Here is an 18,427-nt window from a genome sequence, read left to right on the forward strand (position 1 = left end):
GGCATGCTGTGTTTTAAAGGCGTACTAAGTAATTTTTGATATTTAAAAACATTTTACAAAGAAAGAATTGCTATATCAAAATGACTCCAGTCCAGAAGTAGTTAGTAAACAAATGTATCCACGCTGAAAGTCCAAAACCACTGGTGTTATTGGGACAAACAAATCAAAACAAAAACTATTCACTGAGTGCATGTCTTTAAATAAACCTTTTCTTTTTGACCGTTATGTTGTCATGCTCAAATGTATGCAGGCCAAGCTACCTGAATTACAGCAGCCACCTGCTCATGGAACAGAGTCTGTCACAGAAAATGAGGAGCTGGTGTGGGCACCTGGGGTCAATGACTGTGACCTTCTTATGTACCTGCGGGCTGCCAGGTAATGGCTGTTTGGCTGAATGCCAGTTACTATTCACCATTTTACATTTATCTTCATAATTGCTTGAGGTTATATCTAAAAAGGGAACTGAGGTGTCTGTGGATGGTGTGTGATTCAACATATCCTTCTGCATTTTTGTTTTGTGTTCTCTGAATAAATAGGAGCATGGCAGCTTTTGCAGGGATGTGTGATGGAGGTTCAACGGAGGATGGTTGTCTTGCAGCTTCAAGGGATGATACCACATTGAATGCTTTAAATACGGTCAGTGCTTGTAATTTTGAAGTGTTTGTGCTACATTTGTCATAGAAGAAAGTTTTTAATGATTATTTCCATTGAATTCAAATTGTTGTTTTTTTAAGCAAATATACGATGCAAGTGTAATTGAATAAATATTGTAATTTATGACCTTAAAAATAATATAAACTGCAAATAATAAATCTTGCTTATTTCCTCAACTATAATTAATTTGCTGTGCAACTTGGGTATGTAATTTTAATTTGTTTTGCACACAGCTCCATGAAAGCCAATATGACGCAGCCAAAGCCCTGCAGTGTCTGGTGAAGAAACCAGTTCCAAAACTCATCGAGAAATGCTGGTCAGAAGATGAAGTGGTGAGAATGTGTTTGGTTTGAATTTGGGTTTTTTCACTTCTGTAATGACATTTGTCACTGATAAAACCTGGTCATTTATAGTGGAATGTAGAAATGTGAGACTAGAACTGTTCGGAAAGTATTCCTTAAGAAATCTCAATCTTTTAATATGTTCAATTACAGAAACGGTTTATCAAAGGTCTTAGACAGTATGGCAAAAACTTCTTTAAGATCCGTAAGGAGCTACTGCCTAGTAAGAAAACGGTATGGAAATCTGCCATTTCAAATCTGACTATAAATGTGTGTTTGTCAAATTGAAGTTTTTTTTTTTTACAACACATTTGTCCTCTCAGGGTGAGCTGATAACATTCTACTACTACTGGAAGAAAACTCCTGAAGCTGTGGCGTCACGACCTCATCGGCAGCAAAGAAGGCAGCCGGTGTCTCGCAAAGTGAAAACTCGCAACGCGACAGCTGCAGCCAATGCAACATCTCGTACTTCTTCCAGTAAGTGAAGCACTATGCGCCATATGTTCATTTTATGCAGGCTGTCCAAACATGATAGCAAGTTTGATACAGTTATAATCTCCACAAGAAGGACTGTTAATAATCTTTGCATTTTCTGTCTGTCCGTAGTGGAGCTCAGTTCAGCCAGTGAAGATGATCTGGACAGCGAGGATAGTGAGCAGGGAAGCAAAGGTCAAGCCTGCAGTCACTGTCTATCCACTAGTAAGTTTATTTCATCCTTCTTCAGTGGTATGTAAATAGCCTCAATATTGAGAATACTGTTTATACTGGTTTCATAATTTGTTGACCATATGCATGTGTCTATCAACCATCATGCTGTTCTGAAAGTGACTTTCTGTAGTACTTGGTTTGTCACCCTACATTGGATTCAACCTGCTTAGGTTTGCAATTCTTCTTAACATGAGATAAAAATGGATCCTATTTGCATAATGTATGTTTCTGGTCTTGTTGTGAGAAAGTTTGTTCCACTTTTCACAATCTAATCAATTCCCAATGGATGTAAGTCCAGTCCTATATTTTTATTCTTGTTGAAAACTTTGTTTTACTCAGAAATACACTAGTTTGGGGACAGTAAGATTAAAAAAAAAAAAGAAATTAATACTTTTATTCAGAAAGGATGCATGTAATTGATCAAAAGTGACAGTAAAGACTTTTATAATTTTTAAAAAGATTTCTATTTCAAATAGATGCTGTTCTTTGAACTTTCTATTCATCAAATAATTCAGAAAAAAGTATCACGGTTTCCACAAAAATATTAAGCAGTGCGACTGTTTTCAACATTGATAATAATGTTTCTTGAGCACTAAATCAGCATATTAAAATGATTTCTGAAGTATCATGTGACACTGATTATGTTGAAAATTCTTCTTTGTAACCACAGAAATAAATTGCATTTGAAAGTATATTGAAATAGGAAACCGTTATTTTAAATTGTAATAATATTTCACAATAATAAATTCTTACTGTATTTAAGATCAAATAAATTCATCCTTATTGAGCATAAGGCACTTCTTTCAAAAATCATAAGATTTTACCTACTTTAAACTTTTGAATGGTAGTATACTTCATGTTACGGAAATAAAATGGGTTGCACCTCTTGTGACTTCTCTAAATACTTTTTATTTGTACGAGTCTTCTCTTTCAAAACGACTCACGCAACACAAAACCAACATGTTTCTTTCAGACTCTAAAGACTGGCATCATGGAGGGAGAGACAATGTCTTGTTGTGCTCTAGTTGCCACTCTCACTTCAGCAAGCATCGGCGCCTTCCACCTGTTCCCAAACCAGCAGATCCACCCTACCTCTTCAAACCTGTCAAAGAAGAGGAAGAGGGTGTCAGACATGGGATGAAGACCCGCCGGAGCCGGGTGCCACCACATGTAAGTCTTAACTTGCACATTGCTCAGGGCAATGGGTAAAGAGTAGTCTGCTTAATTTAGTCTTATGTCTCTGCATGTAGATGTCATCTCTTCGAAGTGGGCGCAACAGACCAACCGGAAGTCCCGACAGGGGCATGTCTCCCACCATCGAGGATGTGCGATCTAATGGACAGTCTCCCAGAGCCAGTTCCACTGCTATGGCAACCAGGGCTTCCAGTTCTGATATCAAGAATGGAGTGGCTGGGAAGACCAACAAGGTATTGATAAAAAGGACTAAACTCTCTAAACTCTGCTCTGTTTAGAGTTTAAAAAGTGTGTACAGCTGTGTATTTATCCTTTTTGTGTTGTTTAACCTGTTAATTTTTGTTTATTAAACTTTAGAAGATGAAAGTAGAGGCGTCTATAGTAAAGGGTGTTAAAAGACAGAGAGAGTCAGCTGCTCCAGATGTTGATGAACCGGAAAGGAAAAACATGAAACGACCAAAGAATCAGGTAAGGGGAACAGAGTTTCTCATTAGAGTTGCTTCTGAAGGGTTGGAAATTTAAAAACAAATCTGAGTATTGAGTCCTAAGTTTTAAAAACTTTGCCAAGCAATCATACTTGTGATTTCTAGTTATCAGTCCTATATTGTTATCATTACTATATTGGTTATCAGTAACTCTTTTTTATATATATATATGATATTAACTGTGCTTGTTCATTTCCAACAATTTTTACATTTAGATTGCCATCATCTAATTCTCACTTAAGGCCGACAGATGGCAACAGACACTTCTTTGGGTTTTGTTGGATCAGTGTGTTACCCCTGTCAGTGTCTGTTGGTGTCTGTCGGAGCTGTTTTCACCGACTGAACGTGCTGAATTGGCGCTTGTCTGCGCTGGTCGGCGTCTGTCGGTGCAGTGTGAATTGGCCTTTTCAGAACACAAAAAGACACTAATTATATAGTGTTTTATATATATATATATGTATATATAGGGGTGTAATGGTTCAAATTACTCATGGTTCGGTTTGTATCGTGGATGTAGGGTCACGGTTTTGGTAAGGTTTGGTATGTGCTATGTTCAGGAAAAAAAGGACTACTGTCAAATAAAAATAAAATTAAAGTTACAACAGTTATTCAGTCAAAAGCAGTGAGTGATTTCTTTGACATTTAACGTTTATGACACAGCAGCAGGTATATTAGGCTGCTGTCACTCTAAGACATATTGCACAGATTCAGTATACTTCTCGACTGTTTACGTTCACTTAAGACATAACCAACTGTGTTAGCTAGGATAGACAGGCACATTGAAATAATTTTTGTGTGAATTCGTCTGTTTAAGTGCAAGTGCACTTCAGATGTGTACAAACACAAAACATCTCACACAGTTCTCTCTTTCAAGTCTTTTTGCGCTTGAATATTGAAATTGGCAAGGCTTCAAAACACATGCAAATGATAAACTTTCACTGTTGTAACGTATTGGAAAACCAGAATGTTCCCAGACAGGAGATATATATTGCGGCTCTATCACTGGCTCGTCTCCTTGCTATGTTGAACTGCAACACACCAACACATCAGGAACTGTGATATCAGCAACAGATTTAAATACTAATTGGACCGCTACTCTCCCGTGAAACGTATATTAGCAAAACTGTCTGTCTGTTTTCACCAAACAATAATATAGATGTGTTGTCAGATTTGTGTGCCGAACTGTGGGAGAAAGGTATGGTTTGATTTTATTACCAAGATCCGTTACACCCCTAATATATATATATATATATATATATATATATATATATATATATATATATATATAAATAAAAGCAATGTTAATAAGCAGTGTTTCTCTAACCCAGGATGGTCCCGATTCTCCATCAGAAGGTGAGGGTGAAGGCGAGAGCTCCGATAGCCGCAGTGCCAATGACGATGGCAGCAGCGACACTAAAGACATCGATCAGGACAACCGCAGTTCCTCCCCCAGCCTGGCCAGTCCCCTGCAGGCTAACGAAAGTGACTCTGACTCCCCAGCACCGCCCCCTGCACCTGGCCCAACCCCACAAACCCAGCCCCAGCAGCCTGCTTCGACCCCCACAACACATAGCCCCTCTGAAACACCATCATCTCCTCAGCCCTCTCTGCTTGCATCTTCATCCGCACCTTCACCTGGAGCTTCTACCGCCACCTCGAAGGCAATATCCGTAGAGGTTCCCCAGGAGGTTCCATCTCCAACCGCTTTCAGAAGTGGTCCCAGGGGACCTGAAGCACCCAACTCTTACTCAAACTCCTCGTCTCAGCAGGTGCAGTGTCCAGGGCAGGGGCAGTCATTCCCTGTGCCGCCCCATTATCAGCAAAATCCAGGTCAGCTGCAGAATCCTTCATCTGGGGCCAATCAGCCACCAGGGTTTGCTTCCAGACTGCTGCACCTTCAAAAAGAAAGTCCTCTCCCTCTTCTTCCTCCAACAGCAGCATCCCAAATCAAGCCCCCTCCGACCACTCCAATTCAACCTTCTCACAAGCAGCCCCCTCACCTTTCGGCACCTCCACCCCATTTCCTGCAGATCCACCCCAATTTGCCTCCACCTCCTGCTCTAAAACCTCTTGCGTCCTTGCCCTCACAGCACTTGCCTTGTTCCCAGCCTCCTCCACTTCATATAATTCCACAAAATCACTCCGCTCAGCCTTCTGTTCTGACTCAGTCGCAGAGCCAGCAGGTCAAAGGTCACACCAGTGGTGCCCCTCCGGCTGCAGCTAGTTCTAACCCATCGCTCCCCCAAAATCGTCCTGCTCCCGAGTCCACTGCTTCATTCCCTCTTTACGCTTCTCCCATCCCTGTCCCTGCGCATCAGCCCTCCACTTCTTCCTCAGCAAGCATTCCTGTTGGACAGGCTCATATCAAAGAGGAGCCAATTGATGAGGAGGAGGAGTGCGATAGCCCGCCTCCCCCTCGCAGAAGTCCCTCACCTGTACCGACAGTGGTTGACATACCCAGCCATGCAAGTCAGTCAGCAAGGTATGGCGATCACATTTATCAATATTTGAAAATCTTTGTTAAAATAAAAATGAAAAATATAAATAAATTGATTTCCCAGTGTAGCAGTGTAAAATAATTATTTTAAATTCAAAATAAAAGTTCAGTAAAATGTATCTTACATTTTACTTTATATAATTACCCTACATTTCCCTTTGAAAACAATTCACTAAGATATTTACTGTGCAATTTAGCGCACATAGTGAATTCTATTTTGTTTGACAATTGCAGATTCATCAAACACCTCAGCCGAGGCTACAACTCCTGCTCTCGCACGGACCTGTACTTCACCCCCTTGGCCTCCTCAAAACTGGCTAAGAAACGAGAGGAAACTGCCGAAAGATCCAGAAGAGAAGCAGAGCTGAGCGCTCGACAGGGACGGGAGAGAGAAAGAGAAAGAGAGCGTGAGAGAGAGAGGGAGAGGGAGCGAGAAAGAGAGCGGGAACGAGAAAGGGACAGAGACTCTGATAAAACCTCTGTAAGTATATGTAGCGTTTACTTTTGAATATTGAGAGAAAAAAATAAATTATAGTTTACTAAAAATAGGATAAATTCTCCGTACCGTAATGCAAAAAAAAAAAAAATGTAAATTGTCAAGTATTTATGTATTATGATAGTATTTGTTGTACTGTTTCTGATTTTTATTAGATTATGAATTTATTTAGAATTTAAATATAAATAAATGTATAATTGTAATATTAAATCAAATCTTGTTCCTAAATGTTCCTAAAAATAGGCTTAATGTTATTATATTATTTAAATAATATAATAATTTTCTGATATTCTTGTATATTTTCTTCTTATAAAAACTATTTTTTGCTTTTGAAAAAAATCTAGTATTTTAAAGATCTTGCTTTAAAGAAGTTAATATAATAAACTTTTTTTACATAGCGTGCTTCAAGCTCATCCCATGATGGCCGCATAGGTGAGCACCTGCTTGCTGCCCATGTGCAACCCGGCCGTCCGTCATTCGAACCACCTCCACCCACCACTGTAGCTGCTGTTCCACCATATCTTGGCCCTGACACTCCAGCCCTTCGCACGCTCAGCGAGTATGCCCGCCCTCACGTCATGTCACCCTCCAACCGCAACCATCCTTTCTTCATGCCTCTTGGGCCTGGTGAGCACCTGTTAGCTTATCACATGCCGGGGCTCTACGCAGCAGATCCAGCCCTTCGAGAGCGAGAGCTTCGTGAGCTTCGAGAGAGAGAGATCCGAGAACGAATGAAGCCCGGATATGAGGTGAAGCCACCAGATCTGGAGAACCCACTTCATCCGTCGGCAAATCCTATGGAGCATTTTGCGCGCCACGGTGCCCTGCCTCTGCCTCATGTGGCTGGGCCTCACCCCTTTGCCCAATTCCACCCAGCCATGGAGCGCAACGTAGGGGGACCTCCTCGGCCGGAAATCAGCTACGCTGAGCGTTTGACTGCTGAACGGCTCCATGCTGAAAGGATGGCATCTGTGGCAGCAGGTGACCCTGTTGCACGGCTACAGATGCTCAATGTTACTCCACATCACCACCAACACTCACACATACACTCCCATCTTCATCTGCACCAACAGGACCCTCTTAACCAAGGTGAGAATTTCAGAGATGTAGGCAAACAGTATTTCTCAACTCCATTCCTCGGGTTCTTCCTCCCAGAATTGTTCCCTATTCAACAGAATAAGAAGCTGATGAGCTGAAATCAGGTGTTTAAATGAGTTGAGACATCTAAAATATTCTGGTAGGTGGGTCCCCAGGACTGGAGAGAAACACTGATCTAGATTACTTTTTTTAAATTTTTTATAAAGAAAGTAAATGGAAATGTTGACATCTTTGTCTTTCAGGACAAGGGCCTCATCCTCTGGTGGACCCATTGGCTGCTGGCCCCCCTCTGGCACGATTCCCTTACCCACCTGGTGCCATCTCCAACCCTCTACTCAGTGAGTTACCCCATGAGCACGAAATGCTCCGCCACCCTCTGTTTGGTGAGTCACCAAATAGACTCCCGTTTCATATAAAATAAAGCTAACATTAACATTTCTAACAAATATAGCCAGGCCCAGACGTAATCCCAGGTCCACCGCTGAGCCAAACTGGAACACCAAACCCTTTTGATTTGTACATCTCCATTGCTTGCATGCTTCTTCATTAAATATTTTTCTTAGTTATATTAAACTTTCAGCAGCCAAGTGTGTAAGCACTCTCAATTCCTTTTAAAACATTTAACCATTGGAATCCATTCTGTGGAATTAGTATTTACGATTAATTTAATTTTTTAGATATATATTTATATATTAGTCTGTAAGATTTTTGAATGTAGCCTCTTATACTCACCAAGGCTGCATTTCTATGATCAAAAACACAGTGAAATATTGTGAAACATTTTAAAATGTGACAGTAAAGCTGAATTTTCAGCATCATTACTCCAGTCTTCAGTGTCACATGATCACTTGATTTGTGGAAACAGTGAAATATTTTTTCACAATTCATTGATTAAATATAACGTCATAAGAACAGCATTTATTTGAAATAGAATCTTTACATTATAAATGTCTTTACTGTCACTTTAATGCATCCTTGCTGAATAAAAAAAAAATATATACATATTTTTTTTTAAATATGTACAGTATAATATATACGGCAGAGCAAAAAAAAAAAAAGTCCACATATTCCGTCTGGGCCTGTCTTTTGCTTATGATAAACTGTCTAGTGATGTCTAGAAAAGGAACAACTCGAGTATTGTTTTGAGTATTATTGTGTCACACAGTGATTACATTTGGTTGCTATTATGACTTGCTATAAAAAAAAATGACGTCAAGATTGCGACACTGCATACTTGATTATAATAGTCAAGGCAACCTATTGTTGTTTTATTGTTGTTTCACAATACCATCCAGCATCTATACATTACAGTCCCATGCTAGGAAATAGTTCTCAGCTATTTGAGAGAAGTGTAACTGAAGTAAGGTGTTTTATGCCTTTCTTTCATAGGAACACCATTCCCCAGAGAATTACCAGGACCCCTGGCTCCAATGTCGGCTGCGCATCAGTTGCAGGCAATGCAGGCACAGTCGGCAGAGCTGCAGAGGCTGGCGCTGGAGCAGCAGTGGCTACATGGACATGCACATTTACATAGTGCTCCTCTCCCCAGCCAAGAAGACTACTACAGGTGAACCACAGAGGCCTTAACGTGCTGTTCTAGAATACATGTGTAAATAAGCTCTTAGCAAGTTGTTTTGATGGCATTTTTTTCTGATCAGTCATTTACAATATGACAAGGAACATTTTCATCTCTACTGACTGTATATTGTACTGTTGTCTCTTTGACAGCCGTCTGAAGAAAGAGGGAGACAAGCAGTCCTGAAATGAACAAATCCTCCACTGTGGATTACAAAGTGATTCTGTGTTCAGGGTATCAGGCCTTTTGTTTCAAAAAACCCAGCATGGGTTTATCCCTGTTTTGGCACTTATAAACATTTGACCGACTCCTTTGTGCTGTATGGAATAACTAGACTTTTGGAGAACAGTGAATTTGCTTTCCTTGCATGAACACTATTTAGAAATTGTTTCTGTCAGAAATGCAATTCCCATGTAATGTCGTTATTGTGCTAAAAGCACAGTACTGTAGATTTACTAAGTATTTGAGAAGTGCTGTCCAATATCCAGAGTTTATCACAGTTTAGTTTCAAAATTTATTGAAACATTCGTTTTAAGATTGTAAATATTATATGTTTAAAATAATATATTAACTGTTGGAATTTACATTTCAATGATAGATTTGGATACAAAAACTTCAGATGACCTGTGTGCAAAAAGTGCATGCTTTACTCTATCCTTCCTTTTCTCTGACAGCCTCTTCATCTATACCTCAGAGTGCTCATCAATATACAGCCCACCTGTAGTAAACTCCGCAATACCTTATTCTTTCAGTAATTTAGCTTTTTACCATTTGATTTAAAGACGTAAACCAAATGCAGCCCGAGTATCAGCATGTTGACTGTAGTGTTGATCTTGCCCTGTCTGGAAACAGAGCTTGTCCATCTCTACAGAACAGTTGCTTCACTGCCATGGTCATACGATGCTGCAGAAGACCGATCAGGCCGACAGACACCCGCTTGCAGTGTTTACCACCATGCTTAAGGACACAATGTGATAGAGCAGGTCAGTTCCTTTGTCATCCCTACTTGGGACAGAAGTTTAGGAAGTTTCTTTATAGAGGGTACCTGCAGTTAGCAATAAAATGCATATGGCATATTTAATGGTATCTTCACTACCGGCTTCAGCCCTAGCATATGCAATTGGCCAATTCAACAATTGGGCTACTGTTTAGTAAGTTACATTGTCAAAGTCAGGCTGGTTGGGAAGGAGCACAGCATTCTCAGAAGATGAAATTCATTATAGACACATTAAAGAAAGAAGGTAATATTGTGACCGTTTAATGCAATACAAGTGTATTGTTGTGCACTTCTATTAATTGTTAAAATAACAATAGAAAACATGAAATGGAGTGCCATTGTTTTGTATGTGTTTCAAGCGGACATGAGTTTATCTGTTAACGATGTTATTGTGAAACTTTGATGGGTTACTTTATCTAAAACTGCCAAAAAGTCATTATTTTCTTTGAATTAACACTAAACATTTGTTCTAGCATTTTACAAAGTATATGGATGTTATTAATGGGAAATATATTCTCATTTTTAGTATCCATGTCTTGATGTATATTTGTCTTTACATGCACAGTGTTGTCAAGTTGCAATTTCCTTATAGTTGAACATTTTTCAAAACTGTCATTTTGATGACAAATGCATGATTATTTCAAACAGTTTGGATCATTTTTACTCTTCTTCATACACTTCAATACATCCCTTAACATGTCATATGAACACATATAGTCAACTCAGATCTTTTCTTTTTTTCATCAGTACATTTGCTTTCAGTGCTAAATTTGTTTATGTTTTTTTGTAATATTTTTTGAGGCTGTTTCATATACACTTGCTCTTTTCACAATGACATCAGTCTCCGCTTATGACTGATAGAAACACTTTGACACTCAGCAGCAGTCATTCTTCTGGCACTTTCTCATACCTCCTTAATTCCCAGCTATATTTTATGTGCGAATTTATATTCTTTATGAAATGTTCTCAGACCTGTTTCTTCACCGAAAAACTATATAAACCTTTTTTTTTTTTTTTTTTTTTGGCCGCATGATGTTTTTGCATTTAATAGATACATCTAGTGTGAATATCATTGAAAATGTTTTTTTATATGTACACTGCAAAATAGTTTAATTGTGAGTTACATAAATATGTATAGCACAGCTTGAGTCCTGAATATAACTGACGCAAAACTTACCAGTTGTCACTTCTGGTCCATATCAACATATCTAAAGCAATATATGTCTTCTAACTGAACAAGTGTTTGTATGGGAAAAACTAATGTTTCCTCCTTTGCTTTGTATGCTTTTCTTTAACAAAATTGTCCTTTGATAAGTTATTTATTGATTGAACACCTATTTTGTAACATGAATATATTAAACATTAAAATATTAGACTGTTAGGAAATATGGAATACAACCTAATACGTGTATTTACTAAAGTGTTTGGTGTGAATTTGTGCAAAATTAACCCTTTCCTGTACACTGGCCCCTTGTGAGAAATCCTCAGAAAGCTCTAATACTAGATTTTTATGGTTCATCCTTCTTTTATGTATCGCCGCAAGTACTGGATGGCAGATAACGCGCTCACATTTGCCAGAAGAGCTGAGAAACAATAGAGGGAAAAAGGATCATGTTAATTTTGTGTGCTCATATTATCTGAATAAATTGCCTAATTTAATATGTAACAGACTGATCATTGTGTCTCATTTCAGAAATACACAATCCACATGATGGTCTTACCTGCTTTCCACATGTCTGTAGATTGTGGGTCGCTTGACTTGAGTACCCAAGATGCAAAAGCAATGCAAACAAGACATATGTCTGCTTGTTTTAATGAAAAAAGGAAGCGATCTCTATCTGTAAGCAGAATTTTGCAATGTTAGACTTAACAATATCATATCTATTTCATCCATTTGAACTAAAAATGTACCTGTGTCTGCGACCGTTGCCCCAACATGTATCTGATGTTGTTGTATCGGACGCTCTGTCAGTTGTCCAAGGGCCTGGTTTTCTAGGAGAACCACTGGAAGCTTTGGTTGAGCTATAGAGGAACTTGATGTTGTTTTTGTTCCATAACCGTAGACTGTGTCGGCTGTATTGGGAAAACACCAAGAAGTGGCCATCCTACACCATGTCCTTCCCATTAAAAGTTTGGTGTGTCTCAGAGAAAGGTTTCTCCATGTACTTCTCTGGCTAGTGATAAAGCACATGTTTGCTGTTTCAGAGGGGCTTGCACACCTCATAACTCGGATTGGGCCGATCTCGTCTTCACTATCCAACTGTATCACATTTTCTACCTCTGGAAATTCTAGGTCTTTCACCACTGAGCGAGAAGAAGAATAAATTGGAACCAATGTTTTCTCACTTTTTGTTGAACCTTGCACTGAAGGAAACAGAAAATTCCCAACCTCAAAGTCTGAGAAGAAGTCATCATAAGTCTCAGCCACAGATACGTTCTGTGAAAAACAAAGCGAAGTGTTTTTATCTGGAATCCATACCTGGTATTGTTCTGATTCTGTGTCACTCTCCAAGATTTCAAAGAAAGACGACAGACACTGATCATCTAGAACATCAGAAATTGATAAAACTGGAGAAGGCATTGATCTCCTCATGCTACAGTGGTCCAGTAGAAAGGAACTCATGTTGTTGTCTTCTTTTGTTACTAGAAATATGTCCTGCATCTCTGCTTCTGTCTCTGAAAACAGTGTCTCAGTACACAGCTTTACAGTCTTGTTTGATTCACTCCACCAAGTTTCTTCTAAATCCATGGGATATGTAGAATCAAGAAACCTTTGGGTTTGCTCTTTGCCTTCAAAGGGTTCAGGACTAGGGTTTGCACTTGCATGAAGAAGTTGTTGAAACTCATCATCGAAATCAGAGTATGTTGAAAATTCGCAGCTCGATCGGTCTGGTTTAGAGTCATCCAAATGTGTGAAATAGTCAGAATCTGCTGTATCATCTACCAGGCCATCTTCTAAATGATCATCTTTAGATTCTACCTCACCCCTATCAAAAAGATGAGCGTCGACAGCGTCCACATGGCTTATTTCCTCTGGAACGCTGCTTTCTGTCAGTTGAGACCTGTTATTGGCTATTCTAATTTGCAAAATGTCATTTATTGTTAGTTTTTCCATTTCATCCCAAAAGGAGGAAATAGCAAATATAGGTCGAGTCGGACCTGAAGTCGTGGCACTGTTACTGGAGAATTGTGTCTCTTGGGATGAATCTTCTCTATTATACGATTGTCCCAAGGGCTCTTTCTGTTCTGTTCTTTCTCCTTCAGTATCTGAAGGAGAAGTGGGCTTAGAAGCACCCATAATAAATCTGGCACTTTCCACCCCTGTGTCATTATCAATGTTGCTTAAACTATTAGTTGTATGTCTACATTCACAGTTATAATCTACTGTGGATTTGTCATATTTACCACATGCTTTGCTTTCATTATCCCAATATTGTGGCAAAGGGTCACTGAGATCTTTAAATATTTTCTGTGGCATCTGTTTGGGAGTTAAAAGTGAATTTAGAGAGTCGGCAGGATTTCTTTCCAATTTTGCTTCTGGAATTTCTGTCATGCTTTCCTTTTTTAAACTAATGGCACAGCTTGTTTTTTCCCCTTCACACTCACATGATCTAATGGGTGAAATACATATTTCATCTTGGATATGAGGTACATTTTGAAAATTTGGTGAGTCAGAAAAAACATTTTCTTGTTCAAATTTGTCCTGCATTGTTTGTCTGTCACTAATTTCTTTACCTGGCTCTGTATTGTTATTTAAGGAAGAGCACTTCTCCATCACTCCGCTATTCTGGCTCAAGTTTTTACAAGGTTTTTTTTTTCTTCTTTTTTTTTGGACTGAAGTAGGACCCTTTTCTCTCAGACGGACTGGACTGTCATTTACAGTAACAAACCAACGCTCCTTCTCTTTTTTGGCCACTGGTGAAGCGTGCGTCTCCTCAGTTAGCATTTCTATACCATCCGTACTCTTTTCATGCTTTATATCTGCTGAAGACGTTTCAGAGACTTGCTCGATGGTGGCTTGGCTTGATTTATTCTCACCATTCTCTTGATTCTCATCATTTTCTCTTAATTTCTCTAAGCTTAACTTCTCAGTCAGGCTGCTGTCTTCACTTGCTTTGTTTTGACATTCACATGTAGCGCCCAGTTGATTTTCTCTTTCATCGGACATCTGCTCAGCAGACCTGGCATTCTGTGGCTCTGTTTGAGGACTAGGATATTCAGTAAACTCTGAATTCTCAGATGTATGTTCTGTTTTACATGCTCCTATTTGATGCTGTTTTTGTCCTTCTATGCAATCTTTTTCACAGTGTTGGTCAGCGCTGGGAAGAGATGACACGTAGACACAGGTTTTATCATCATCAATGTCACTGAAGCCAGACTCATCTAAGGCTGCAAGCTTGGCCTGCTGAACAGAACATTCCTCGCTCTCTGTACAGAAAGAGTCCCAATCCTGCTCTGCTATCAGCACACTGTGGTCTAAGTCATCCATTGCAGTTGAGCTTAAATGGCTTATGACATCTGAAACAAATGACAAAAAACACAATTATGAAAAAAAAAAAAAAAATGTTGACCAAAATATTTACACTGCCATTCATTTTGATCAAAAATACAAAAAAAGTTTTCAATTTTAATATATTTTATAATGTAATTTATTCCTGTAATGGCAAATTTCAGCAGCCATTACTCCAGTAAACAGTTGGAAACAGTTGCCTCATATTTTTGTGAAACTTTTTTTTCATCATTATTTCATGAATTGAACATACAAAAGAACAGCATTCATCCTGTGAGACAGAACTCTCTTTTTAACATTATATCTTTGCTGATCAATTTTAAGCATCCTTGCTGAATTAAAATAATTTCTTTTAAAATACAAAAAAAGATTTACTGACTCCAAACCTTTAAATGGTAGTCTATTTTATTCAGCTAATCTGTATAGAATGCATCTTTCAATTTAGTCATATATATACAGTGGGTACGGAAGGTATTCAGACCCCCTTAAATTTTTCACTCTTTGTTATATTGCAGCCATTTGCTAAAATCATTTAAGTTCATTTTTTTCCTCATTAATGTACACACAGCACCCCATATTGACAGAAAAACACAGAATTGTTGACATTTTTGCAGATTTATTAAAAAAGAAAAACTGAAATATCACATGGTCCTAAGCATTCAGACCCTTTGCTCAGTATTTAGTAGAAGCACCCTTTTGATCTAATCCAGCCACGAGTCTTTTTTGGAAAGATGCAACAAGTTTTTCACACCTCGATTTGGGGATCCTCTACCATTCCTCCTTGCAGATCCTCTCCAGTTCTGTCAGGTTGGATGGCAAATGTTGGTGGACAGCCATTTTTAGGTCTCTCCAGAGATGCTCAATTGGGTTTAAGTCAGGGCTCTGGCTGGGCCATTCAAGAACAGTCACGGAGTTGTTGTGAAGCTACTCCTTCGTTATTTTAGCTGTGTGCTTAGGGTCATTGTCTTTTTGGCCCAGTCTGAGGTCCTGAGCTCTCTGGAGAAGGTTTTCATCCAGGATATCCCTGTACTTGGCCGCATTCATCTTTCCCTCAACTGCAACCAGTCGTCCTGTCCCTGCAGCTGAAAACACCCCCACAGCATGATGCTGCCACCACCATGCTTCACTGTTGGGACTGTACACATACCTCTTAGAATTAAGGCCAAAAAGTTCTATCTTGGTCTCATCAGACCAGAGAATCTTATTTCTCACCATCTTGGCAAACTCCATGCGGGCTTTCATGTGTCTTGCACTGAGGAGAGGCTTCCGTCGGGCCACTCTGCCATAAAGCCCCGACTGGTGGAGGGCTGCAGTGATGGTTGACTTTCTACAACTTTCTCCCATCTCCTGACTGCATCTCTGGAGCTCAGCCACAGTGATCTTTGGGTTCTTCTTTACCTCTCTCACCAAGGCTCTTCTCCCCCGATAGCTCAGTTTGGCCAGACAGCCAGCTCTAGGAAGAGTTCTGGTCATCCCAAACATCTTCCATTTAAGGATTATGGAGGCCACTGTGCTCTTAGGAACCTTAAGTGCACCAGAAATGTTTTTGTAACCTTGGCCAGATCTGTGCCTTGCCACAATTCTGTCTCTGAGCTCTTCAGGCAGTTCCTTTGACCTCATGATTCTCATTTGCTCTGACATGCACTGTGAGCTGTAAGGTCTTATATAGACAGGTGTGTGGCTTTCCTAATCAAGTCCAATCAGTATAATCAAACACAGCTGGACTCAAATGAAGGTGTAGAACCATCTGAAGGATGATCAGAAGAAATGGACAGCACCTGAGTTAAATATATGAGTGTCACAGCAAAGGGTCTGAATACTTAGGACCATGTGATATTTCAGTTTTTCTTTTTTAATAAATCTGCAAAAATTCAACAATTCTGTGTTTTTCTGTCAATATGGGATGCTATGTGTACATTAATGAGGAAAAAAATGAACTTAAATGATTTTAGCAAATGGCTGCAATATAACCAAAGAGTGAAAAATTTAAGCAGGTCTGAATACTTTCCGTACCCACTGTATATATATTGAGACAATGACCCTAATATAATATATATATATATATATATATATATATATATATATATATATATATATATATATATATATATATATATATATATATATATACAGCTATGGAAAAAATTAAGAGACCACTCCAAGTTCAGAAATCAATGTTAAGTGGTCTCTTAATTTTTTCCATATATATATATATATATATATATATATATATATATATATATATATATATATATATATATATATATATATATATATATATATATATATATATATATATATATATATATATATATATATATATATATATATATATATATATATATATATATATATATATATATATATATATATATATATATATATATATATATATATATATATATATATATATATATATATATATATATATATATATGTGACTAAATATATATATGACTAAATTGAAAGATACAGTCTATATATATTGTCTATAAAATTGCAACTGTGAATCCATGTATGAGTTAAACTATGGCAAAATAACATGGTGAATAATGCAATTAAACTCAAAATGGATTGTTAATGCACTGCTCAAAGAGGAAAATTGTCTTTCTTAATGCTAGATTGAAAAACTAATTTGAATTGCATATTTTTGAATTTCCATCCATTTTGATTACACAGTTTTAACATAAACTTAACGTGATGCATATTTGTCAGTCATACATTAAAACTTTGAAACTTTTTAGAACTTTGTTCTAAAATCTTCTCCAATTAAACACTGTTAAACACAAAACATATTGCTTTTTAAACAACACTGAACAGAAACAAGTTTCTACCATTCAAATGCAATTAAGTTCCTAAACTCAAAAACACTAAGCAACCCAAATTCCAAAAAAATTAAAACAAATATACTGTAATATACTCAAACTGTCTCAGGCCAATGATCTTGGCCTGTCTGTAAGATGACTCCAGAGCAGACTGTACCCAGAGCATTCACAACAACTCACTGCAAGGTGATTTGTGGATTAAAACATGTCAGGGACAGGAAACAGCCCCACAAGAGTACCATAAAACATCCCAGCATGATCTTCTGTTTGGGTCATGTCTTTTACAAATATTTTGCATGGTCCAGTTGCTCAGAAATGACCTAGATGTGTCTCTTAATGCTGAGAATGAAGATCATGATTTACAACCTTTAATAAGTCTTATTTTATCAAGCTTGCAGGGCGTTTTCTTACAAACACATGGAGATGCATTAAGCTATGCTTATTTTTCATTTTTTCTTACATTTTAAAGAAAATATAATTTCCCATGAGCTTCATAACTGTTGTACAAAAGCCTAGAATGATGATGAATATTATTATTAGATACAGCCATTGTCTTAGTACACAAACTGGGTGCTTAGTTCTTCATTAGTGTATTAATTAGTTCAACCCCTGTTCATGAGGTTCTAATCCATCGTGTGCACGATTAAGTGGTTCATTTTGGTAGTAGCACTAAGATCAATAGAAAATATTTCCAAACACAAAACCTCCTCTTAGAAAAGCTCCACAAACTTCTAGCTCTGCAAAATCTGCATCTAGTCAGTTTCCATTAAACATCTTTTAAACATCTCACCCCTTTTATGTTTTTCCTACCTTTAGTTGTTCGTTAGTTATGCTTTCGAAACACAGTGTTGATCCGACACTGGCATGGCACACCTTCAAAACCCCAGTGCCCTTGCGTGTGGGAGAGGGGGGCCCTGTGTCCAGGTCTGTTATAAATAGAGCTGTGTGTCTGATCACATGGAAGTGTGTGTGTGTGTCCTGCATTCTCAGAGGGGCATTCCATTTCACATGTATAAATAGGGTTTCTCCAGGGAGACGCTATGAAT

At 38.3% G+C, this 18,427-nt stretch overlaps 2 protein-coding genes across 3 annotated transcripts in view; one reads left to right on the top strand and one right to left on the bottom strand.

Moving 5' to 3' along the window:
• rereb (arginine-glutamic acid dipeptide (RE) repeats b) overlaps positions 1-11,678 on the top strand; it is a 12,951-nt gene extending 1,273 nt beyond the window's left edge. The window contains exons 3-17 of one of the 2 annotated variants that reach the window (XM_067374703.1): positions 251-375; positions 537-636; positions 888-986; positions 1,149-1,229; positions 1,319-1,472; positions 1,602-1,694; positions 2,677-2,873; positions 2,954-3,130; positions 3,255-3,365; positions 4,711-5,864; positions 6,114-6,360; positions 6,774-7,464; positions 7,716-7,856; positions 8,863-9,040; positions 9,202-11,678. In XM_067374703.1, the coding sequence (XP_067230804.1) occupies positions 251-375; positions 537-636; positions 888-986; positions 1,149-1,229; positions 1,319-1,472; positions 1,602-1,694; positions 2,677-2,873; positions 2,954-3,130; positions 3,255-3,365; positions 4,711-5,864; positions 6,114-6,360; positions 6,774-7,464; positions 7,716-7,856; positions 8,863-9,040; positions 9,202-9,235 (3,582 nt within the window). In that variant the 3' untranslated portion in view covers positions 9,236-11,678. The remainder of the gene's footprint in view (positions 1-250; positions 376-536; positions 637-887; positions 987-1,148; positions 1,230-1,318; positions 1,473-1,601; positions 1,695-2,676; positions 2,874-2,953; positions 3,131-3,254; positions 3,366-4,710; positions 5,865-6,113; positions 6,361-6,773; positions 7,465-7,715; positions 7,857-8,862; positions 9,041-9,201) is intronic. The other variant, XM_067374704.1, reaches the window with a different exon arrangement.
• Positions 11,506-18,316, bottom strand: perm1b (PPARGC1 and ESRR induced regulator, muscle 1b). The gene is made up of 4 exons (XM_067374705.1): positions 18,192-18,316; positions 11,958-14,564; positions 11,768-11,884; positions 11,506-11,629 (listed from the first exon to the last, which is right to left on the bottom strand). The coding sequence occupies exons 2-4, from the start codon at positions 14,533-14,535 to the stop codon at positions 11,562-11,564; spliced, it is 2,763 nt and encodes a 920-aa protein (XP_067230806.1). The 5' UTR covers positions 14,536-14,564; positions 18,192-18,316; the 3' UTR covers positions 11,506-11,561.
• Positions 18,317-18,427: the final 111 nt, after the last annotated feature.

This window comes from Chanodichthys erythropterus, chromosome 21, assembly GCF_024489055.1.
Source record: "Chanodichthys erythropterus isolate Z2021 chromosome 21, ASM2448905v1, whole genome shotgun sequence".
Lineage (NCBI taxonomy): Eukaryota > Metazoa > Chordata > Actinopteri > Cypriniformes > Xenocyprididae > Chanodichthys > Chanodichthys erythropterus.

What these genes read in the sequence shown, in the direction of transcription:
- perm1b (XM_067374705.1), bottom strand. Translation starts at nt 14,535, where the DNA reads ATGGATGACTTAGACCACAGTGTGCTGATAGCAGAGCAGGATTGGGAC. An exon ending in GGCAACGGTCGCAGACACAG is followed by an intron (nt 11,885 to 11,957) that starts GTACATTTTTAG and finishes TTCTGCTTACAG; the next exon opens with ATAGAGATCGCTTCCTTTTT. An exon ending in TACAGACATGTGGAAAGCAG is followed by an intron (nt 11,630 to 11,767) that starts GTAAGACCATCA and finishes ATTGTTTCTCAG; the next exon opens with CTCTTCTGGCAAATGTGAGC.